Below are 21,868 nucleotides of genomic sequence, written 5' to 3'. Positions count from 1 at the left end.
TGGACTTCTTTCAATAAGGAATGTATTTTCTTGGAACCCGCCACTGATATTATGGGAGGACTGGGGTTAATTTTCTTTCCCCATTTTGGTTGCCGAGAAAAAGAAATCCGCTTTTCCTGAGAAAAAAATGGTTTTCTTTTAGTTTGGTATTTATACAATTTTCTTTTTGGGACCTATTTTCTTTCTTAGCAAACATCGTGAGGAAGGTGTTTTGGAGAAGAAATTGTGGCAACGAGGTTTCGAGGGAAAGAATAAGGGCGGATCCTGTCGGTAAGATTTAATTTGATTGGATTTATTTTTCGGTTCTACCATGTTAGGTTCTTGTGAAAGTTGAAGCTGATTTTCCCTTTTAACTCATCTTTTTGTTTGATTGGCAGAGTCACTATCGGTCTCATAGATGGATCTGTCGGTGAGTTGTGTGTTGAAATTTTAAATTGATTTTTTACAGGATAAAGTAAAAATGTTTTCATTTGATAGCTTTGATTTTTATATATTTGGCTAGGATTTTCATCCTGGTGAGGAGGACATGGACCTTTCTCCTGCTAAAGTTTCTATTCCATGTATGAATAACGTAGCTGATCAATCAATGGAAACCTCAAAAGGAAGTGGTCGTAGTGCCAAAAACAAAGGAAAAGGTCACAGAACTGAACTTAGTGTGGATGAAAGAAGTGGAAAGAAAATCTTGAGTGATAAGCGACATCGACTAAGAAAAAGGTAAGGAATAAACATGTGTTCCTTTTATCATCCTTCCCGTTAGGATTACATATGGATTATATACTTCAAGTTTAAACGAGAGTCTTGCGGAGCTTGAAAATTTGACAATTGAAGCATAGGCAGCATTTTTAAACATTAGCAATTACGAAATTCAGTTGTATAAAGACGCCTTTCTTCATGTCTCTTGAATAGATGAAAATTTCATTTGCAAGAAAAGGCATGAATGAGAGAAGAGAACTGACTACTCATAGTAATTGATATCTATATATGCCTGTGCTTGTATCCCCTCTACACTCAATGTTTTCTGCTAGAAGTACGGAAAGAGCTTTAATGGGCCTAATGCCCATCCTTTATTGTATATTGTTGAAAAGATGGAGCTATTGGGGTTGAAACAAAGATGTTATGACAAGTGATCTTGAGGTTAAATTTTTAATTTTGCATGGGATTAAAGAGAATTGGCTGTCAATAGCATCATACTTTTCGTTGCTTTTTATTTTGCAGATGTTTTTCAAAAATATGACCGAAGAGATCAGTCAGTTAAAAGAGTATATTACAGAGATGCAGTCCCAGCAGAAATCTTCATCTCAACTTCTAGAGAAACTAGGATCTTATATTTCCCAATCAACCAACCAACAGCATGATGATAAAGGTGATTCTATCCAGGTAGCAACTGTTTGCTTCTGAAGAGTTTGAATGTATAATGTTGCAATTGTCTAGGTGTTTTTATATTAGAATAATGTTTAAAACTTAGTGAATTTGCGTATAGTAAATCTTTGACGGAATAAATACCATGCATACCAAGATTCATTTATAATTTTGCGTCTTAATCTCTAAAAAAATCCTCCCCTTCTTTGATTGGTCAAATTTAGAATGCTTCAATTAATTATTGTATGTTTTACCTTCTTGACCAACAAGAATTTAAAACAGTAAAATTGTATTCCATAGATTTAGTCCGTGTGTTGCAGTGGTGATGCTTTTGGGTTTGAAACGTTGGCTTGATGTTATACCTACACCCCAATCTTTTGAGAAAAACTAGTCTTTTTATTTTATTTTCCCTTTTCTTTCTGTTTGGTAGTTTTTTTAAAATCTTTTCAAGTGTGTTAGCCTTTACAGATGTCAGTTACTCGTAAGAAAATAGAATGTTGAATAAAGTCATCTTCAGTATTTGATGTTAACATGATAATGCATCTCCAAACGTGGATTGTCTAGGATTATGGATGGGATGGAATTATCAACTGAAGTACTTAATATGAAAGAAAACAAATGTATTTCTTACAAGATATAAGGTTTTGGCTTGTATTTTTCTCTTCATTCTTTTCTCTTATTTAATTTTGGCTTCCATTTGTGCAGATTATAAAACAAGAAATGATTGCCCAGCTTGAACACTTGCAAGATATCAAAAAGTTGACTACTGAGAACGGAGAATTAAAAGAGGAAATTGTACGGTTAAGTAGTGTGAACGGATTGTTAAAATTGGAGAATGAGCGGGTAAGTTCTGAGAACGGATTCTTAAAAGTGGAAACCGAGCGGCTGAGTACTGAGAACAAACATCTAAAAGAGGAAACTAGCTGGCGAAATTTCGAGAACAAACGCTTGGAAGATCTTATCAAAGGCCTGCGAGGCAAGGGACAACTTCTAGAAGTTCTGCAGAGACAAGACAGTCGTATTTCTCTACCAACATGCCAGGTTGATTAAAATGATTATGTCCAAGTAGAAATTGTGTTTTCTTCTGAAGTTTTAAGGAATTATTCAGCTTTACTATTTTAAGAACTGAAATATAATTTTTACCATACGAAATCAAATATGCTTATCTGCTAAAACTAATTAATTTAATTTGAGGACACTGAGAATGTCATGAATAAGTTTTCTATCTCTTGCAATGTACTAACTTTCACTCTTATGTATGAATTTCATCATGTCCAAGAAGTAAAATTTATTGTTTGATTTATGAGCCAAGCTAATTTCCTATAATGCTATGATTAAAGCTACATTGATCATATCAATCACTCATCACTAACACTATGCCTTAACTTGCAGGATAACCATGGAATGGAGTGTAATAATGATGACCATGTTTATAGTGTATGAGCAACTCTATAAATCCTCTACCACATTTGGCTTGAGATGCCTTTACTAATTACTGTGTAATCTTTGAAGAGAAACATTGATTGTAATCTCTTTCACTTGTTTGTGTCTGTTAACTTACAGAATAATCGTTGTGTGGAGAAATTTGGCAACGAAGGAGCTGTTGCTGGGGTATGGAATTTCTTTCTATTTCTTTAAGTGCATTTGATTTGAGATATCTTGAAAAGTTACCATTTAGAATAACTTTGAATGCCTAGAAACCTTTTAATGGCAGTAAAAATTATCCCAAGCTACTTGTCATTCAATAATTATTATGACTTACATGCTTATATTAGATTCCACCCAGATACGTACTATGAATATAAATGAGAACACCGACTTCTCATAGTAACTAATATCTATGTACCTCTGCTTACCCAACCTTTACTCTCAATTTCTTCTGTAAGTAGTATTGACAACTATTTAACTGGATCTAAAGCTTATCCTCTATGGTCTGGTGTTGCAATGAAGATGTTAATGAGAAGTGTTAAATTTTTAATTTTGGACGAGATTAAAAGAATTTGGCTGTTAATAATATTGTATTCTTATAGAACAATTTAAACATGAGAGAGAGAGAGAGAGAGAAGAATCAGCCAAGTAGGGAGAGAAAGGTCAATCTTCCGGTGTGAGTTGGACGGTTTTCGTTGATAATCTTAGTAAGGGAGTATCCAGAAGAGAATTAAGAGATTTATTTCTCTCTCAAGGTCATGTGATTAGAGTTTTTATTCCAAATGAGACGAACAAACCAAAGTATAAATCCTACTTGTTTGCCTTCGTTCAGTTTGATAATGAAGTAGGAATGTGGAATGCAGTTGATAATTTAAATGGGATATGGTTAGATGGGAGGAAAATATTTGTTGGAGCTGCAAAATATCAGAAAGATCGCTCAAGGTATGGAGGGTCAGATAAGGTTCTAGCTAGTGCTTTAAAAAAAGATAACAGAAGGAAATACCAATACTACTGAGAGAGTTCAGCACACAAGAAGCATAAGGGATGATAGATCTTATAAGGATGCCTTGTTGATGGACATTCCGCAGAGGAAAGTTTTGGGAGATTTAGAGAATAAAAATGATCCTTCAGATAGGGGGAAAGGAAAGAAGAATATTTGGGAGATGCATATTTCTTCTGATCAATCATCCTGGGTTAAAAGATCACTTACGAGCATTGTTAAACAAAAGTTTGATATGGAATTGGTGCAAAGTGCTTTAATCAAAGAAGGTTTCGAAGTCTAGATTGCAAGCTGGGGTCACATTTGGAAATCTTGTGTCATTATATTCAAGTTGGATGAGGAGATGAAGGAGGCTTGGTTTAAAAGGAGTGAGTTATGCTTCTGGTTTGATAGACTGGAACTTATGTTGAATGAAGGAGGTATGCCAATGGCTTTTTGCTTGGTGGAGCTCTATGGTGTTCCATTATTATGTTGGCAAGAAGCTTTCTTAGAAAAGTTAGCGGGGATGTGGGGGATCGTAGATGGTATTCAGAACTCGACAAAAAACATGGAGGATCTCTCGGCTGTGAAAATTCTGATTAGGGTGGCAAGTCCTTTTGATGTTCCGGAAGTTATCACTTTAGGTTCGTATGGAAGATCCTTCAAGGTGAAAATTAAGCTGGGTTCGACTTCTATCTATTCCGGTTTTTTCTCCAGTTTCACGCCGGAAATTTTTTCCGATGAAGGTGAAACTAAATCAGAGTCGTCGGAGATGAAAGTTGACAGCTTAAAGTCAACTGATAAGACAGGTACTGTTCGGTTGGTTGAGGAAGCACGTAAGAGAGTTGATAGCTGGATGGAGCAGGGAACTACTTTCGCTTTTGTTGAATTTGACAGAGGATCCCAGTTTCCTAGAAGAAGCAGGGATGGGATAAGCATTAATGAAGAGATGTCAGATTTGCACAGTATTGGGAGTTTTAAAAAGGGAGAGTTTGCAGGTTTGGGTTTAAGGAATTTGAATAATTCAAATGGTAATTCTCAGGCCCAAACGGATGATAGTAGTGAGCCCATTTCCCCAATAAAGAAGCTAATTCCTAAGGGTCCAGCAATTCTCATAACTGGGCTTCAGTTTCCATTAAATAATCAGTGTTTCATTCATCCAAGCAGTCCGCAGGAAGCAGTAAATAAGGGATTCAACCTAGTAAAATAATAGTGGAGGGTGGTTCTAATTTTACAACATTGAATTCAGCTAATGTGAGGCCAGCAGAAGGTTTTAACTTGTTAACTGAGGGGGGTGTTTGTCAGATTCGCCCAGCAGAATAATTCTATGAAAGTGCTCCGGTGGGAAGAAGGATGATAAGAAGTTGTAAGAGAGTTTATAAAAGATCTCGGGTGAGGAACATTTGGCGAAGTAGTGAGCATGATTTCTTATCTCAAACAGAGGGTGGTTCAATTAAACAGAATGAAAATGCTGTTATTTTAAGATATGCACAATCTGAAATTCCAGAGGTTGAGCAAAACTCAGAAGAGAATTGTGAAGATGTGGGGATTAGATGATCTAAAAGGAGAATTCAAAGGTTTTTGATTAGGGATGCTTTAGAAAAGTTAAGTGTCTCCACTATTTCATCCAATGCTTTTTCTTCGATTTTAAATGAAGCTCTTACAACTTGGGAGATCAGCAAGATGTTGGGTATTTCTTTTAAGGAAGGGAAGGAAGCTTTCTTGAATAAAATCATGAAATTGGAGGAAGGTTTGAGTGGGGTCAGTTGAGTAGGTTGTCAAGTTGGGGAGGAGACTGGTATTTGCATATCATCATGAAAACAAAGATAGTAATAATGTCTTGGAATGTCAGGGGTTTGGGGAAAAAAGAAAAGCAGCGAGCTGTTCAAAAGATGGTTTCGAGAAGAAACCATCCTTTCTCTTTTTGCAAGAAACAAAATTGGAGGCATGTCCAAGGTCTTTTTGAGAAGAAGTGGACTGAACAATATTCAAGGGTATGTTGAATCACCAGCAGGGGGATTACTTACTTGTTGGGATGACAATTTTTTTGAGGTAGAAGATAGGCAGATTCATAGGAGATTTATTGCTATTTTAGGGAAGTTCAAATTGAATCAATTTCAGTGCGGGTTTATTAACGTATACGGACCTTCGGTGGAGGAAGAAAAAGTAGATTTTTTTGAAGAGCTCAGCTTGTTTTTGAATGGCATCAGTATTCCTTTTGTGTAGGAGGGATTTTAATGCTTATTTAACAGAAGATGAGAAGGATGGTAGAGCACAAAACAGAAATTCGATGGAGATTTTTAGGCAATTTGTTCATCTTTCGGGTTTAATTGATTTTCCATTAACGGGGGGAAGATTTACTTGGGGTAACAATTGGGAAGTTCCTACTGTTGTCAGATTGGATAGGTTTCTGCTGAGTGTTAATTTTTCATATGCATTTTCGGATATCACCCAACTCCTTCTTCCGAGATCTATTTCTGACCATAATGCAATATTGCTTCAGACAGGGGGTGATAATTGGGGTAAGAAACCTTTCAGGTTGTTTAAATATTTGATGAATGAGGACGGGTTTGATGAGCAGGTTGTGACAGCTATTAAAGATTGCAAGAAAGTCGATAGAAAAAGCAGGTATTCTGAGTATCATTAGAAGCTCAAAATCAGCTATTAAAAGTTGGTCTGGAAGGAGAGATCAGTATCCAGCTTCTACCATTTCTGCTTTAGAAGGTAAGATTCACAAATTAGAGCAGAATTCTCTGTCACAGCAGGTACAGAGGGGTACAAACAGTGTTGAGGAATTGCGGTCCTTGAGATCAGAATTGTGGAAGTTATACAGGATTGAGGAGCAAATTTGGATTCAAAATTCAAGGGTGAAATGGATAAAAGAAGGTGATCGTAATTCAAAATTTTTCCATACTTGTGCTTCAGTTAGGAGGAGGTTGAATTCTCATCAAGGCAAGTGTCCGTGAGCATTTTGTTGAAACTTTTAATTTCAAATCTACCCTGGAAGTGGAAGATGTCAAGCTGAATTTTTCGAGATTAACTTTAGAGCAGAGTACAAGCCTAGAGAATGGGTTTACGGAAGAAGAAGTTTGGGAGGCCTTGAATTCTTGTGATAGCAACAAAGCGCCAGGGCCGGATGGGTTTAACATGGGGTTTTTCAAAAGGTTTTGGTCCACATTGAAAGTTGATATTCTGAAATTTTTTCATAATTTTTACTTGGGTAAAAATTGGGAGCATGGTATCAATCACACCTTCATAACCCTCATCCCTAAGGGTACCAACATTGGGGGATTAGATGATTTCAGACCTATTAGTTTAGTATGTGGACTGTACAAGATCCTTTCGAAATGTCTATCGAGAAGGTTGAGATGTTGCATGAACGATGTCATTAGTGATTCACAATTTGCTTTTACTCCGGGTCGACAAATCTTGGATTGTTCTTTTATAGCTAATGAAAGAATAGATTTTTGGAGAAAGAAAGGTTTGAAGGGTTGTGTGTTTAAGGTAGATTTCCGGAAGGCTTATGATACAGTGGATTGGGATGTTCTTTTCAAAGTCATGGACAAAATGGGTTTTGGCATAAAATGGTGCAGCTGGATTAGAAAGTGTGTGACCACTGCTTCAGTTTCAGTGCTGGTTAATGGTGTGCCTACAGAGGAATTTTCAATGTCCAGAGGTCTCAGACAGGGTTGTTCTCTTTCCCCATTATTGTTTAATTTTATAGGAGAGCTACTTAATCAATTGCTTCTCAAGGCGGTATCTTTGGGGTTGTTCAATGGTTTGGTTGTTGGCAAAGAAGAAGGTTCTTACATGCTATCACATCTGCAATTTGCAGACGATCTTATCATTTTCTGTAATGCCTCTAAGACGGATATTTTAAACGTTAAGAGAGTTCTTCGGGTCTTTGAAATTATGTCCGGTCTATAGCTTAATCTCAGCAAAAGTAAGTTATTTGGCATTAATATTACTGATGAAGAGGTCAAGGAGTGGGCGGGGGATCTTGGGTGTGCAGTTGGTTATTTCCCTTTTGATTATTTAGGGCTGCCGCTTGGAGCAAAAAGGAACTCTTTAGCTCTGTGGGATCCGGTTGTGCTGAAATTCTTCAAGAAGTTGTCGGGTTAGAAGGCAAGAACTCTTTCTTTGGCAGGGAGACTGGTTTTATTGAAATCAGTATTATGTTCTTTGCCTACATATTATATGTTGTTTAAAATTCCAGCAGTAGTGAATTCTAAGTTGCAATCCAACATGGCCAGTTTTTTGTGGGGAGGAGGGGCAGAATCTAAGAAAATACACTGGGTTAACTGGATTACAGTGTGTAAATCAAGAAGTTGTGGTGGTTGGGTGTGCCAAATCTTAATTTTATGAATAGTTCCTTATTAGAGAAATGGTTTTGGAAGTTTGCTAATGACAGTGATTCAATTTGGAAGAGGTTGATTTGTTCCAAATATAATCAGGACACTAATATGATTTCTTTCTCTAAAAAATTTCCTACAAATGCTTCTTGGATTCGGAAATCGGTGGTTAATAATCATTTTAAAGAGGATGAGTTTGGTGCCAAGATTCGTAGCATGTTCCAAGTCAAAGTGGGTAATGGGGAGAGAATCAGGTTCTGGGTAGATATTTGGGCCCTTGATTATCCTTTGAAGACTGCTTTCCCGAGAATATATGCTCTTTCATCGAATCAGTTTGGGATAATTAAGGAATTTGGTGAGTTTAATTCATCGGGTTGGTCTTGGTTTGTTCAGTTGAGAAGGAATCTATGTGATTGGGAGTTAGAACAGTTTTCTAATCTTCTTGCCATCATTCATAATTTCAGCCTATAGTCAAAGGATGGTCTGCTTTGGAGAGGGAATGGGGAAGGCATTTTTACTGTTAACTCTTGTATGAAGACTTGTTTTGTTGAATCGGTAAAAGATAGTTTCTGGGAGAAATGTATTTGGAAGGGATTGATGCCTCCTAAAATTGAAACCTTTATGTGGCAAGTAGCCCATAATAAATTGGCAGTAAAGTTTGAGCTTCAAAAAAGAGGGGTTTCGGGGATTGTTGATGTTTCTTGTCCTTTGTGTAAAAGAGATTGAATCTATTCCTCATCTATTTTTCTCTTGCACGGCGGCATGGTCCCTATGGAATAAGTTTTTGAATTTTTGGAATATTAGTTCGGTCCTTCATGGAAATGCACAAGGTTTTTTGCTTGCTTGGAATGACATGATGTTTTCTTCTTCTATTTGGTCCTTAATTCCGGGGGTGGTGCTTTGGACCATTTGGAAATTTAGGAATGCCGTGGTGTTTGAAGGAAGGTCCTTAGATCACATTGAGTTATTTTTCATGGCTAGGCTAAGGCTTGCTTCTTGGTTCTTAGCTAAGTTCAATGAGGTTACTATTTCTAAAGATTCCCTGATAAGTGACCCTTCTATTGCAGATTTCTGGTCTTCTTCCAGAATTTCGGCTACTAAAATTGTGTCCTGGATTCCTCCTCCAACGGGTTATCTAAAACTGAATGTAGATGCAGCAGTTTGCAATGATTGGCGAAAGAGTGGTGTGGGTGGTTTACTAAGAGATGAGGCTGGTAAGATTTTGGGTTCTTTTAAAGAATCTGCAGATCCTGGACCTCCAACTTTGCTGGAGCTTGTTGCCATTAAGAGGGGTGTACTCTTCTTTGAGCATGACCTTCAGAGGTTTAAGAATCGGTGGATTGTTGAATCAGATAGCAAGCTTGCTGTGGATTGGGTTAAGAATTTAGATAGTTGTCCTAGTGTTTTCCTTCATATTGTTAAAGATATTGTTGCCATGATAAGAGTTTGGGAAGGAGCTATCAAATGGATTGACAGAATGGCAAACATAGAAGCCGATAGCTTAGCTAAGGCTGGTATTGGATAGTTATTGTTTGATGGGATGGGATTTGTTTTATTGAGCGTAAGAGGTGTTCTTGTTGTGTTTCGGGTTTTTTTTGTAAGGGGCTTGTTAGTTTTAAATATTATGTATTCTTCTACTTATTAATGAATTATGAGGCACTCTTTTTCTCCTTCCGCTGATTAAGGAAACACCAATCGGTGTTCCGTCAATCATGAAGGGGGTTTTTAACGAGGCCTTAACTTCCTATAAAAAAAAATAATTTTGTATTCTGGTGTTGCCTTTTATTTTGCAGATGGAGTTGGAAAGTTTTACTTCTAAGAACAGTTTCTTCAAATCAGAATTTGGTCGGTTGACTGATGAGATAAAACGGCTACAAGAAGATATTACATGGTTGCGTCCTAATTGGCAATTTCCAGCCCAAGATCTAAACAAACTAGGAGATCTTTTTTTCCAATCAACCAGTCAGCCACATGATGATAAAAGCGGTTCTGTCCAGGTAGCAATTGTTTGCTTTAGAATGATAAAAGTGTTATTTTGTGTGTATCTTTGACGGAATAAATATATGCATACCAAAAGCCCTTTAAAATCGTGTCTTAACTCTTTCAAAATCCTTTCATTCTTTGATTGCTTAAGTTTAGAATGCTTATGTTTTTGTATGTGTTATCATCTTGATTTCCATAAAGAACTGAAAACAGTAGGATGGTATTTCATAGGTTTAATTTCCATGTTAGTGGTGAGGGTTTTCGTTTATTTGGTTCGAGTTTGAGTAAATCTTGTATGTAGTTTTTACACGCCTTGATTACTTGAAGTTCAATAAAAGTATCTTTAATGTCTCGAACGAAATCAACCTTCGTGTAAGCTTCTCTTTCTGCTATCGTGATGATTTTTTTTTTCTATCTTCGAATTTAATTTTTCAGTCCACTGGTTTCCAATTGCGTGAAGGCATCCAGGATGTGCAGAAGACTGGTTCTAGTGACGAAGCAGCGGCTACCAACCAGAATCATACAAATAATTATTCTTGATTTGGAGCATGTACCCTAGTTATTTGCTGAATTAAAGTTGTTTCTCCTAAGGCTACTTTGGTAGCCAGTCTAGTTTTCAATTCCGGACTTTAATGCTTTTGGTAATGATAGCAAATGACCGACTAATAAATGTGTTTCGTGAATATTAAATGAATATGTTTGGTATTATTGGCTTAAGTTAGACTTGGTAAATTTGATCCGTACCCAATTATTCGAATTGAGGCTCGATACAGACCCGAATATGATAACCTAAAATTGACCCGAATCTTGAAATAAATCGAACCAAAATCGACCTGAATTATAGTTTAATTGAAACCAACCTGGACTGAAATTAACCCGAACCAAAATCAACCCGAATTGAAAGCATTTTGAATCGAAATTAATCCTAATTGAAAATAACTCGAACCAAAAGCAACTCGAATTTAATTTACCTATAGTTGATCCTAACTGAAACAAGTCGAATTAACTCGAAAATCTAGCGGTTGATTCAAACCTAAACCAACCCGAATTGACTCGAAAATTTAAAGGTTGATTTTGAATCAACCTGAATTGACCCGAAAATCTAAAGTTTGACTCGAACCGAAACTAACCGATCCGATTTTTGACCCGGCCCGAAAACCAAATGACCCGATTTGACCTGACTTGGTATCCGACCCGAACTAAATTTCCATAGACCCAAACTAAACTCGAACCAGATCTGACACAAACTGAATTGAATCCGCACCGAATGCAATTCTAACCTGAAATGACCAAATCAGAACTCGATCCGAATGACCCGATTGCCACCTCTACTTTAAGTTAAATAAATAAACATGAACAAGATTTCAAGGTTAAACGAAATGAAAACAAGAAATAAAATCAGTTATTTCTAGTTCAATTCAAACGTGTATATCCGTTTAATGAATCGTTTGATGTTCGTTTGTTGTTTTATTTTTATGTAATAAAAAGTGTTATTGTTTAATTGTTTATTTTATTTTTTTGATTAAGTTGGATTAGTATTTGTCGGTGAAACATACATGAGAATATGAGATCGAGTATATTTAAATGGACAATCTCTCTCTCTTTTATTAATTTAGAGTGATTACAAGTGACAATAATTGTTTTTTAGACCATTTGACAATGAAAATTTAAATATATTAATAGTTACTGATGTTTAAACTTGAAACCTTTGAGAATAATAATTATTCATCTAACCATTGAGATTATTTGGTTCACGCAATATATAATCTCTTTCAACTAAAGAATAGAGAGAAGTTTGGATGGTCTAAACATCGTATATAAAATTTATTTATTTTATTTATGTTTGACATAGTTATTAATATTAATAGTTGATTTGTATATCTAAAAAGTATGGGTAGAATTTTAATTGTTTGTGAATATATCTAACTGTATGTTCATAAACATGATCGTGAAAATACAAATTTGATTTTCTCAAATAAATGTGTTTAAATAAAATGAATATGAATATGAATAGGAATCCATCGCAGATAAAAAATTTAAAATAAACATCAACAATTTGTGGTTCTTAAGTTTGTCGAGAACAGTTTAGTTGAAGAAGGGAAAAGAAAATGTTGATGGGCTTATCCGTTCGGCTTGTTCTATTGGCATACCTAGTTGGTGTTATTAATTAATTTATTTTTAATTCAGTTAAAAATTACTGCAGTTAAAAATTGTTTGATAAATTGTATTAACATAAGAGTATTTTTATTCTTTTGTAATTTTATGTATGGTTAAATAAAATAATTAAAAATTCATAAAAATTAAATATATAACTTATGGATTTATATATATATATATTAAATAATATTGAAAACGCGTGTACAAGAACTGAACTCAATTCGATTGGTGAACGATCGGAAACGAACATGATAACGACAAACGAAAATCCACTATGTAAGAAATGTTGAACGCGATCCTTAATTTTAAGGGTAAATTACACAAATCATTATGAACTTTACTCTCTCTCCTATTTCACTCACTGTAAGTTAAATTCGTTCAATTGTCTCACTGAATTTAATATAATTAGTATTTTTGGTTACTCAACCGTTTTCTCATTATGACATTATAAATGAGCTGTTATGTGAACGTAAAACGACGTTATTTTGGTGAAAATTTTATTTTTCTAAAACGACATCGTTTTAACGCTATTAAATACGACCGAGTGACAAAAAATGTTAATTGTATTAAATTTGGTAAAAAAATTGAAAGGATTTAAAGTACAGTGAATGAAATAGGAGAGAGAGTAAAGTTTAGCAATGATTGGTGTAATTTACCCTAATTTTAAATAAAAATAAGGTCTAATTTTAAAGTAAAGTGAGAGAAAATTGAACCTGATTGGACTACATCATCTAGGCCTGTAAACGAATTGAACGCACATGAACGAAGGTATGTTTATGTTCGTTCATTTAATAAACAAACAAACATAAACGAATACGAACATAAACGAACAATTTTTTTTTGTTCATGTTTGTTTATTAAGGAATATAACTTGTTCATGTTTGTTCATTTAATAAATAAACGAACATAAATGAACATAAATGAACATAAACGTTCGAGACCATACATTCCATTGTTCTTTCATGAAAAATAGTCGACAATGCAAATCAACCAAATCTACAGTGATAAATAGCGTAAGAGCTGATTAGCAGTAATGAAATGTTTGAAGATATCAAATATTTCGATCGATCTTTTAAAGATATTAAATGATTCACACGACTTTAATTTAACGATATAACATTTATCTTAGTGGTCCATGATTACATATGAACAATCATTTTCCACTACGTTATTATAATAAATTCACCGACTAAAAGTTTTGTGACATCAATTTCAGACTTTAGTGAGGTTTGTTAATAATGGTCATTTCCGTTGGCAGAGTAGAAAATTTAACAGCATGAAGATTTCGAACGGTACAAATTGGACTACAAGGCAATAAAATAGATCCGAAATCCCTTCGATGCTACATATCGTAACTGATATTATTGCTAAACCACCATTCAAAATTTTAACATGCCTATAGTCTACTCCACAACTAAAGGTCACACAAGAACTATGAAAACAAAAGTTCATTGTCAAAATGTATTTTCTACTTATTAATGGGTTCTTCATGGAAAACCCATTACTTCCACTATTACACTCTTTTTCAGAAATTGCATAGAAACCTTTGTTTTGTTTTCTGACAAATTCTATTTATTTTTCTCTTTAGTGATGCTCATATAATTCCGATTGTTACCTTTATCTTCCCATCTATTTATAGAAAGAAGTATGATGTTTTCTTGAGTTTTAGATGTGAAGATACACACAATAACTTTACATATCAACTATTAAGCCAAATAAAACAGAGAAAAAGATGAAAACATACATGTAAAACTTCGGATTGCACTATAATATAACTTTTTTTGAAGCTTTAAGCGATCGTCCCCACTATCTAGTGAACACTAGGGTTTGGGGGAAAAATGGGAAAATGAATATTGGTGCGAGGTGCCTCACGGGTTAACATATTAGATTTAATCTCCAAATAAAATTGGGTTAATTATGGAATTTGACATCAAAATAACATATTAATTAATATTTTTAATATACTTACAAATTAGTCACCAAAATTGATTTAAGAAGATTGAGTTAAACATAAATGAATGAACATAAACGAACATAATCGAACAAACATAAATGAACATAATCGAACATAATCGAGCGAACATAAGCGAACGTTCACGAACGTAAATGAACGAACGAGACCTATGTTCATGTTCGTTCATTTAATTAAACGAACACAAAATCTTGTTCATGTTCGTTCATTTAATAAATAAACGCACATAAAGGAACTTCCCGCCGCACAGTTCGCTGAACGTTCAGTTCATTTACAGGCCTAGCATCATCGTTTTTAAAAGAAAAAGAAAACTATCCAAGACTAAAGCGATAACAATTTAAAAGTTGAGGGATTAAACTTATTGAAAAAGAATAAAGGGCAGAAATAAAGTTTCGGTAAAGTAGGAGGGGTAAAGTAGATATTAAGCATAAAAACAAAACTAATACTCAAAGTTTATCACCATGTGAAAGAGTTGAATAAAGTGAACATCTAATTGGGCGCCAAAAGCCGGGAAAATGGGATTCCAGATGTGGACGATGAGCTTGAAGGAAAAATCTAACGGCTCAGACATTTTGCTAGCGGTCTGATCCGAGGGCTCAAAAAGCAACTCCTGTTATTACTCTCTGGAGTCAATTGTGTGGGCTGACAATGTCGTGTTCGTATTTTTGCGGATTTAGATTGGCATTTGTTCGTTGCGTTTTAAATAATAATAAAAACAATGTGATTTTATTTTTTTACAATCTGATTGGAGGATAAAGACAATACTTCTTTGGAGCAGTTGGGTATAAAATCGTTATTCAACCAAAATTCAACAGACTATGTTTTGAGCTGCCGCAAGATTAGGAAGTTTGTTTTCGAGGTTGAAGAAGAGGATTCTTGGTGTAGATATCTCCCCGGAATGGATGAACTGCAGCCAATGTAATTTTCTTTGGTTTTTTAGAATTTTACTGAAGTTTGATCCCTAAATGTTTTCTTCCATTGAATCAGTCAGCTAATCTTTGATTATCTTTCGTCTGAACTTCCCCCCCCCCTTTGATTATCATCCGATCAAAAGCAGTTTGGCAAATTTTGTTTATATTTGTATATGTTTTGTTGTTGCAGGGTTCAGCCGTGTAGGAGCCGGACTCCAAATCCAGAAATGGTTTCTAGTTCATCTGCAATCCCGCTTATGAATTCTCGACCGAATCAAGCAGAGATGAACTCTCAACAGAATCAATCATTTCAGAGTCCAACTATTCAAATCAGCTCCCTGCTAGATTCAAGTACAGGATTGATGCACAATGAACCGAACAATATGTTGTCACATGATGCAAGTATGAGCTTTAGCCCACCATTATTGGATCCTTTAAATTGGAATCATGGTCAACTCAGTCAAGACCTTCACTTTCAAAGAAACATTAATGCGGAGGGCTCTTCGTCTTATCTTCATATAAGTCCACCCCTAGCGAATGAACCGTGTCAGGAGGAGAGTGGGAGTCCATCTCAGCTATCTCAACCGGATCGATTAGATCAGAATCAAATTGACGGACAGGTGCCTTCAAAATTGAAGGGAAAACAGAAGAAAGAACTATCACAAACGAAATCAGCAATTCTTGGTAGGGCTAATAGGGAGAAAAAAAAAAAAAGAGACGGTAAAGAAACATACACCTCTTTCATTCTTACATGAAGGTAGGTAGAAATTTAACATTGGTTGAATTTTGCAGGAAGAGTTACAAACCGAAAAGGAAAGGGCGACGGAAAACAAGGTAAAAGCAAAAATCTTTTTTCTTTTTTACTTTCCCTATATATATATGTGGAAGAATTTAAGTTCCCAATAATATTTTTTGGGATTTGCAGAGAAGATTGACCGAGGAAATCGCAAAGCTAACTGCAGAAAAGGTAAAGTGTGAGGAATGTGTATATCCACAAGTAATCAGAACGATATCATAAGATAGATGACACATAAAACATTGTTTGTGTTTCACAGATGGTATTGGCAAACGAAAATCAAATGCTGAAGGAAGAAAAGGTAAAATAGTATAAATCTGTTTCAATATGATATGTGGTCATTTCTTTTATGGGATCATATGTTTATATCTATCACAAACAAAACATTGCTTTGATTTCACAGGTGGCATGGACTACAGAAAATCACAATCTGACTGTAAACATGGTAAAGATTACTAATCTCTCTCAATCTGATGTGGGATTTCTTTTTTGGATATGAAGTTCATATTTATCACGACAAGTAATGGATTTAGTCTCAAAGCTATTACTTCCTTGTAAATGAAATAATTTAAGAGGCCGCTAATGTAACACCCCCAACCCGTATCCGACCCGGATACGAGTCCGAAGTGTCACATTGACTTTTCAAACCTTGACTCTTAAGAAAAATCCCGGGAAATTTAAAACTTTATTTAAAACAAAATACAGACTTTATCAGAGTGCTCGTACTTAATGACTTATTACATGCCAACACTTTATACATAACCAAAAACATACTTTGTCAAATATTTCTGATCTAATCTTTTGGTAAGGAAAACTGACCTGTCTTGCTCCGCATCACTCCTTACTCTTCTCGAAACCTACGTGTGAAACAATCACACGCTAAGTCGAAGACTTAGTGAGGCATAACCACTTATAATGCACTTTAAAACATATATATTGATACATGCATGTTCTGTTCTATCATGTTATAGCAATTCCAGGCATTTTTCATATCGTATAGAATCATATCAGATTAATCGCAGTAAATTCATACATACACATAATTCATCATTCACATGTTATCATATAATCACATACTTTTTCAATCAAACACTATACACACAACATCATATAATTTCTATAGCATTTATCATACCACTAACTTATATTTGTTCATATTTCTGGATTAGCCCATGTATATATGTGAGAACTATCGATATGTGAGTCTATAGAGGTTGTGCACTATGCTGTCACCACAGCTCGTATAAATGCACCGAAGTGCCCCGTAGAATTGCACCGAAGTGCCCGTAGAATTGCACCGTAGTGCCCGTAGAATGATGTCCATAAGGACCACGTAGAATTCCTTAAGAATCATATACATATACTATGGATCAAGTATGTGTCTTTCAAGACTTCACACAGGTTCCAAAGGATATACATATGTCCTAAAGAACCGAATAAACCCTCGACTCTTGGCATGCCAACTATACCCCTAGCTCTCATGACACATAACATGGGCGTTATCATTTCTTTCATTTCAAATATACACATAAACTTGTAATTCACTTTCACATATCACGTATCACATAGCTTCTTTTCATATGATCATATAGTCACGTAGTTCACTTACCCGTAGATCATTTCCATATAATTCACATGTCACATATGTCATGTTTTCATATAATTTCTATCATTTCTCACCCAATCACCTTTATTCATATAAACATACTTATCATATCTTGTTCACATAAGATCATATACTTCATATAATATATCGAAACACCTAGAACACTTTCACGTAGCTTATAGTCATAAGTTTTGTCTCGTATCATATACTTGTTTTCATATATATTTCCTATCAATTCTTATACCATCACATAATTCCTTTAACATACATAACATATCATGTAACATTATAATAGAAATACTTATAAGTCATATCACTTAAAGCACATATACTTATAGTCACATTGCTTATATCTTAATCGTATGCCTTCTCTTAAACATATATATTCACATGTTCAGGTAATTCACCATTTCATCACATAATTGGGTATTCATATAACTCATTTCATTTCATTTCATATCTATCTATATATATATCCTCAAGATTATCCTAATATAAATCATATAGCACTCTTATATTTCGTATTCATCTAGGGCAGACTTATAAACATATCTCACTTCTATTATTTCTATATATAATCTAATCTGTTACTTAATTCAATTTCTTATAGCTCTTATAATCTTCTCATATAACTTCACAAATTTCTATCATTCAACCCATGTGTTATAGTTTATTTAAACCTATGAATCTTTCCCATCTAGCTTATCTTATACGTTCATCTTATCATTTATGTTCAAATCCCCTAGTTGGTGTACTATTTTCACTTCATCCTATAGATCAATATTATCCAGTTTATTTCACTTATCATATAAAAATATAATTATATTTTACTATGATCACATAGTTTATATCTCATACTTTGCTTTCTCATGTTCACCTATATCATGTCATATGGCTCATATCTTTCTCATGCAGTCACATAGTTCAGTTTCACATATGTATATATATATACCTTATATAGCACATACTTCTCATAACATTACATTCAAAAGCATGTCAACACATATATTCATGCATACATACAATTCATGTCATTCATATACGTATAATCATATATTCATGCATTCTAACATAGGAAATAGACTTGTCGCAAGTCTTGTTTCCATTTAGCACCATAAACTAACTAATATGCACTCACCTGGCCTCACTAGCCAAATCCAATCTCTTATCTTTCCCTTGATCGATCTTACTTGCTAAATGTTCCGGAATTGCTTTATGCGTAGAATCTACATAAATGTACATTTCGAGACCATCATTAGATACCTACACCTTGTAATTGGATACTATCAATTTAAACGAACTTATTAAATCCATATCCCCAATTTTCCTTTAGGGGGAATCGGTTCCCCCCCCATGGGGGTATCGGTTCCCCTATGACATACTGGAAATTCTTGTTCGTTTGAAGGGGTATCGGTTCCCCTTGAATGGGTACCGATCCCCCTTGCCCAGAAATCATATTTTCAACCCGAAAATTACTTCATTTCCTCTCAAACACTTCATATATCATCCCCTTTTCATCCTTAACTCTAGTACACATACTTAAACCAATCTATATTCATTTATTTCATCTTAAACCTCAAAATTCTATCTTCCATATAAGATTCAAAAATCATACCAAATTTCCAATGTGTTCTAATTCCAATTCTAACACTTCCTACCTCTTAATTTAATCCTTGACAAGTCAAATTCAACTTCACAATCTATTAACTCCTTCCATATCAAAAATTCACTTAAAAACTCATTTTTCTTAATTTCTCATAACTTGTTAATCTTTGAGGTTTAAGCCCCCTAAAGCTTTCCTTAATCTTTCTTAATATCCCAAGAATCAAAACAAGCTTTAAAACGAAAGAATTAACCAACTAAAGACTCACTTACCTTATACCAAGCTTCACGGTGGAGAGGAGGAAGAAGAAGACTGAAGAATGCTCTGGACTCTTCTTCATACGTGCTTATTACCCTTAAAAAAAATTATAAAAAATCTTTCTGGTCAAATGACCATAATACCCTTAATTTCCTTTAATAATTACCAAATAACCTTCAATATATATTCAAATAATCATTGAATTCTTTCATTCTTCTACTTTAGTCACCAAATTCTGAAACTTTACAATTTGGTCACTAACCCGGTATTGCGGATGTTACAGCTAACATTACTTGGGATTTTGCAGGCAATAATTTCAGAGAATTTTGGAAAGTTGTCTGCCCAGTGCGAAGCTTTATCACAGTCAATAAATTGCCGGCAACAAGATGAGCAAACCACAGCACACAATGGACAATCAGATATTCAAATGATTCACCAGCAGTTAGTATCTTTATATGACTCCAAATTCATGTTTGGTACACGAATCTAAACAAAAAATCTAATATACAAATTCACTTGGAACGTGTTATAACTGGATTAACCAAATCAAGTTTTCTTTTAATATGTCCCGGATAAACTCCGTAGCTTGTTTTCCTGATGAGTGAGGGGTATTTTTGTTTAGAAGATGAAGGATGTGTCGACTTTAATCATATTGACATTCCACGTCTATCTTCGCTTTGATGTTGTATTATTCAATGCAGGTTAAAACTAGTTACGTTAAATGTTTTACAAATTAAGACTGATATGTTGGCTGCATTAAAACAAGGGTTATTATCGTTGGATGGTTTCCGACAATCGGATGAGCAAATTCCGACACAAAACAGACAACCAAATATCACAAGAGTTAGTATTTCAAACTCAAACCATGTACCTTGTTTTTGTTCAATTAGATAGCACCGACGAGAACTTATTTTAATTCTTTATTTCTTGTTCATGTATGCATTCTTTAATATGTTACATGTTGCCGTTATGAAACTTTGCTCTGCTTTATCTAGACTAGTCCAGCACAGACCCAATTTTCTTTTACCTGATCTTTTTGTTCACTTACATTTGTCATGCGGCAGTAAAAATATGCTCTTATGGTTATGAAATTATTAACAAGGCATAGTCCTATCTCATCATTCCTTTGCTTGTCTTGATTGCAGAACCACCATGCAAGCACTTCGGCATCTGAAAGTCAAGGATGTCAACAAGCATCTACCAGTTGCCCGCAGCCAAATGAGCCAATTCAAGAACAAGCTAGGCAACCAACTATTGAGCATATTCATCCTTCAACTTATTCTGCCAAGCAGCAGTTAGCGCCCGAAAGCTTCCAAACAACAGTTAGTACAATACTCATTTCTACTTATGTTGCTCGGACTTTTTATAATTGAGGGTCCAGATAAAGTACTAATCAAATGTATGTTAGTTGATGTTTAATGTTTTCTGCATTTTGCTATGTCTCGTTTTCAAGCAAGACCATGCATCAAATTTTAGGTAGGCTTCTAATTCTAGAACCATAACATTAATTTTTCCTTTTAATTTCAGCAAAATGATTCGCAAATTAGCAGCGTTGTTCAAGATCCACAGAGGACAACATCAGTTAGTACTGAAGGAGGCATTGTCACCAGCTCACATCTTACAGAAAATCAAGAGAATTCTCTAGCTACATCGATGCCTATGGCTGAACTTCTCAACAAAGTCGATGAAAAAGGAAAGAGCAAAGCTGATTTCTCAGACTTCCCATCGTTAGATAAGAACGACCGCGTTAAAGTTGGAAGATATGACGTCCCAAAATCTCTGCACAGCACTGCCCAAAAAATCATGGATAAATACGGTGATGTTACAAAGGAAAGTATAATGCACCATGATGTCGATGAGAGAACCTTTATTCTCTCATGTGCTTCAATGAAGGAAATGGAAGAGCTCCCCCTTGATCACGTTACTGAGGATTATATATTGAAGTGGAGCGATACAACCAAGACTGCTTTAGAGATGCGTTTCGATGTCGAATTCATGATGGATGAGTTAAAAAAAGGCATTGTTCCCTCTTATTCTGATCGAGTCAAATTTCAGGCCTCCTGGGATGATTTGCAGCAAACATATGCCAAAAGGCGCAAGCTGTTCATGGAATAGAAGGATGCTATTAAGAAACTGACATGAAGGTGAAGCTTTTCGAAGTAGTGATCTTTAAATTGTCTTCCTCGTCCTCCCCCTCAATGGCCGATTACTTGGCTAACTTTGGATCGGCTAGATCCCAGCTGTTCAAAGCCTGGTGGTAGCATCGTTTGCTTTTTGATGGAGTGCCGTGGAAGTGGTTCCGGGATTCGGGGAATGCCTTTCCCTAGATAGTATTGTTTTTTTCATTGTCAAGGTCACCACTCGCGTTATGCTCAGCGGTGGGTTTGTTCTTCTGGTTTGTAGTTGGTCTTTCTTGGTTATATGTATGTTTTGTATTAATAAAATTTGTTCTGGCGATTAATAA

General features: G+C 35.0%; 2 protein-coding genes across 2 annotated transcripts; both read left to right on the top strand.

Annotated features, from left to right (window-relative positions):
• The first annotated feature begins 148 nt into the window (after positions 1–148).
• On the top strand, positions 149–10,809 carry LOC120155460. Its single transcript, XM_039167008.1, has 9 exons — positions 149–270; positions 378–405; positions 503–713; positions 1,214–1,377; positions 2,065–2,400; positions 2,752–2,796; positions 2,923–2,970; positions 9,912–10,115; positions 10,537–10,809. The coding sequence occupies exons 3-9, from the start codon at positions 527–529 to the stop codon at positions 10,639–10,641; spliced, it is 1,089 nt and encodes a 362-aa protein (XP_039022939.1). The 5' UTR covers positions 149–270; positions 378–405; positions 503–526; the 3' UTR covers positions 10,642–10,809.
• Positions 10,810–14,745: 3,936 nt separating this feature from the next.
• LOC120155419 lies at positions 14,746–21,854 on the top strand. Its single transcript, XM_039166975.1, has 11 exons — positions 14,746–14,811; positions 15,009–15,148; positions 15,332–15,761; positions 15,934–15,975; positions 16,067–16,108; positions 16,197–16,238; positions 16,341–16,382; positions 19,712–19,845; positions 20,106–20,247; positions 20,550–20,726; positions 20,932–21,854. Exons 1-11 carry the CDS (start codon positions 14,746–14,748, stop codon positions 21,517–21,519), a joined length of 1,845 nt encoding a protein of 614 aa, XP_039022906.1. The 3' UTR covers positions 21,520–21,854.
• The last annotated feature ends 14 nt before the right edge of the window (positions 21,855–21,868 follow it).

Source organism: Hibiscus syriacus, unplaced genomic scaffold (genome assembly GCF_006381635.1).
Source record: "Hibiscus syriacus cultivar Baekdansim isolate YM2019G1 unplaced genomic scaffold, ASM638163v2 tig00111191_pilon, whole genome shotgun sequence".
NCBI lineage: Eukaryota > Viridiplantae > Streptophyta > Magnoliopsida > Malvales > Malvaceae > Hibiscus > Hibiscus syriacus.
Note: the sequence above shows the minus strand (reverse complement) of the source record. Positions and strands in the feature narration are given on the sequence as shown.

Bases quoted from the DNA above. Each gene is read 5' to 3' on its own strand.
- LOC120155460 (XM_039167008.1), top strand. From the start codon at position 527: ATGGACCTTTCTCCTGCTAAAGTTTCTATTCCATGTATGAATAACGTA. The intron at 2,797-2,922 runs GTATGAGCAACT...GTTAACTTACAG, and splicing joins ATGATGACCATGTTTATAGT to AATAATCGTTGTGTGGAGAA. The intron at 2,971-9,911 runs GTATGGAATTTC...TTTATTTTGCAG, and splicing joins ACGAAGGAGCTGTTGCTGGG to ATGGAGTTGGAAAGTTTTAC.
- LOC120155419 (XM_039166975.1), top strand. From the start codon at position 14,746: ATGGGATTCCAGATGTGGACGATGAGCTTGAAGGAAAAATCTAACGGC. The intron at 15,762-15,933 runs GTGCCTTCAAAA...TGAATTTTGCAG, and splicing joins AGAATCAAATTGACGGACAG to GAAGAGTTACAAACCGAAAA. The intron at 15,976-16,066 runs GTAAAAGCAAAA...TGGGATTTGCAG, and splicing joins AAAGGGCGACGGAAAACAAG to AGAAGATTGACCGAGGAAAT.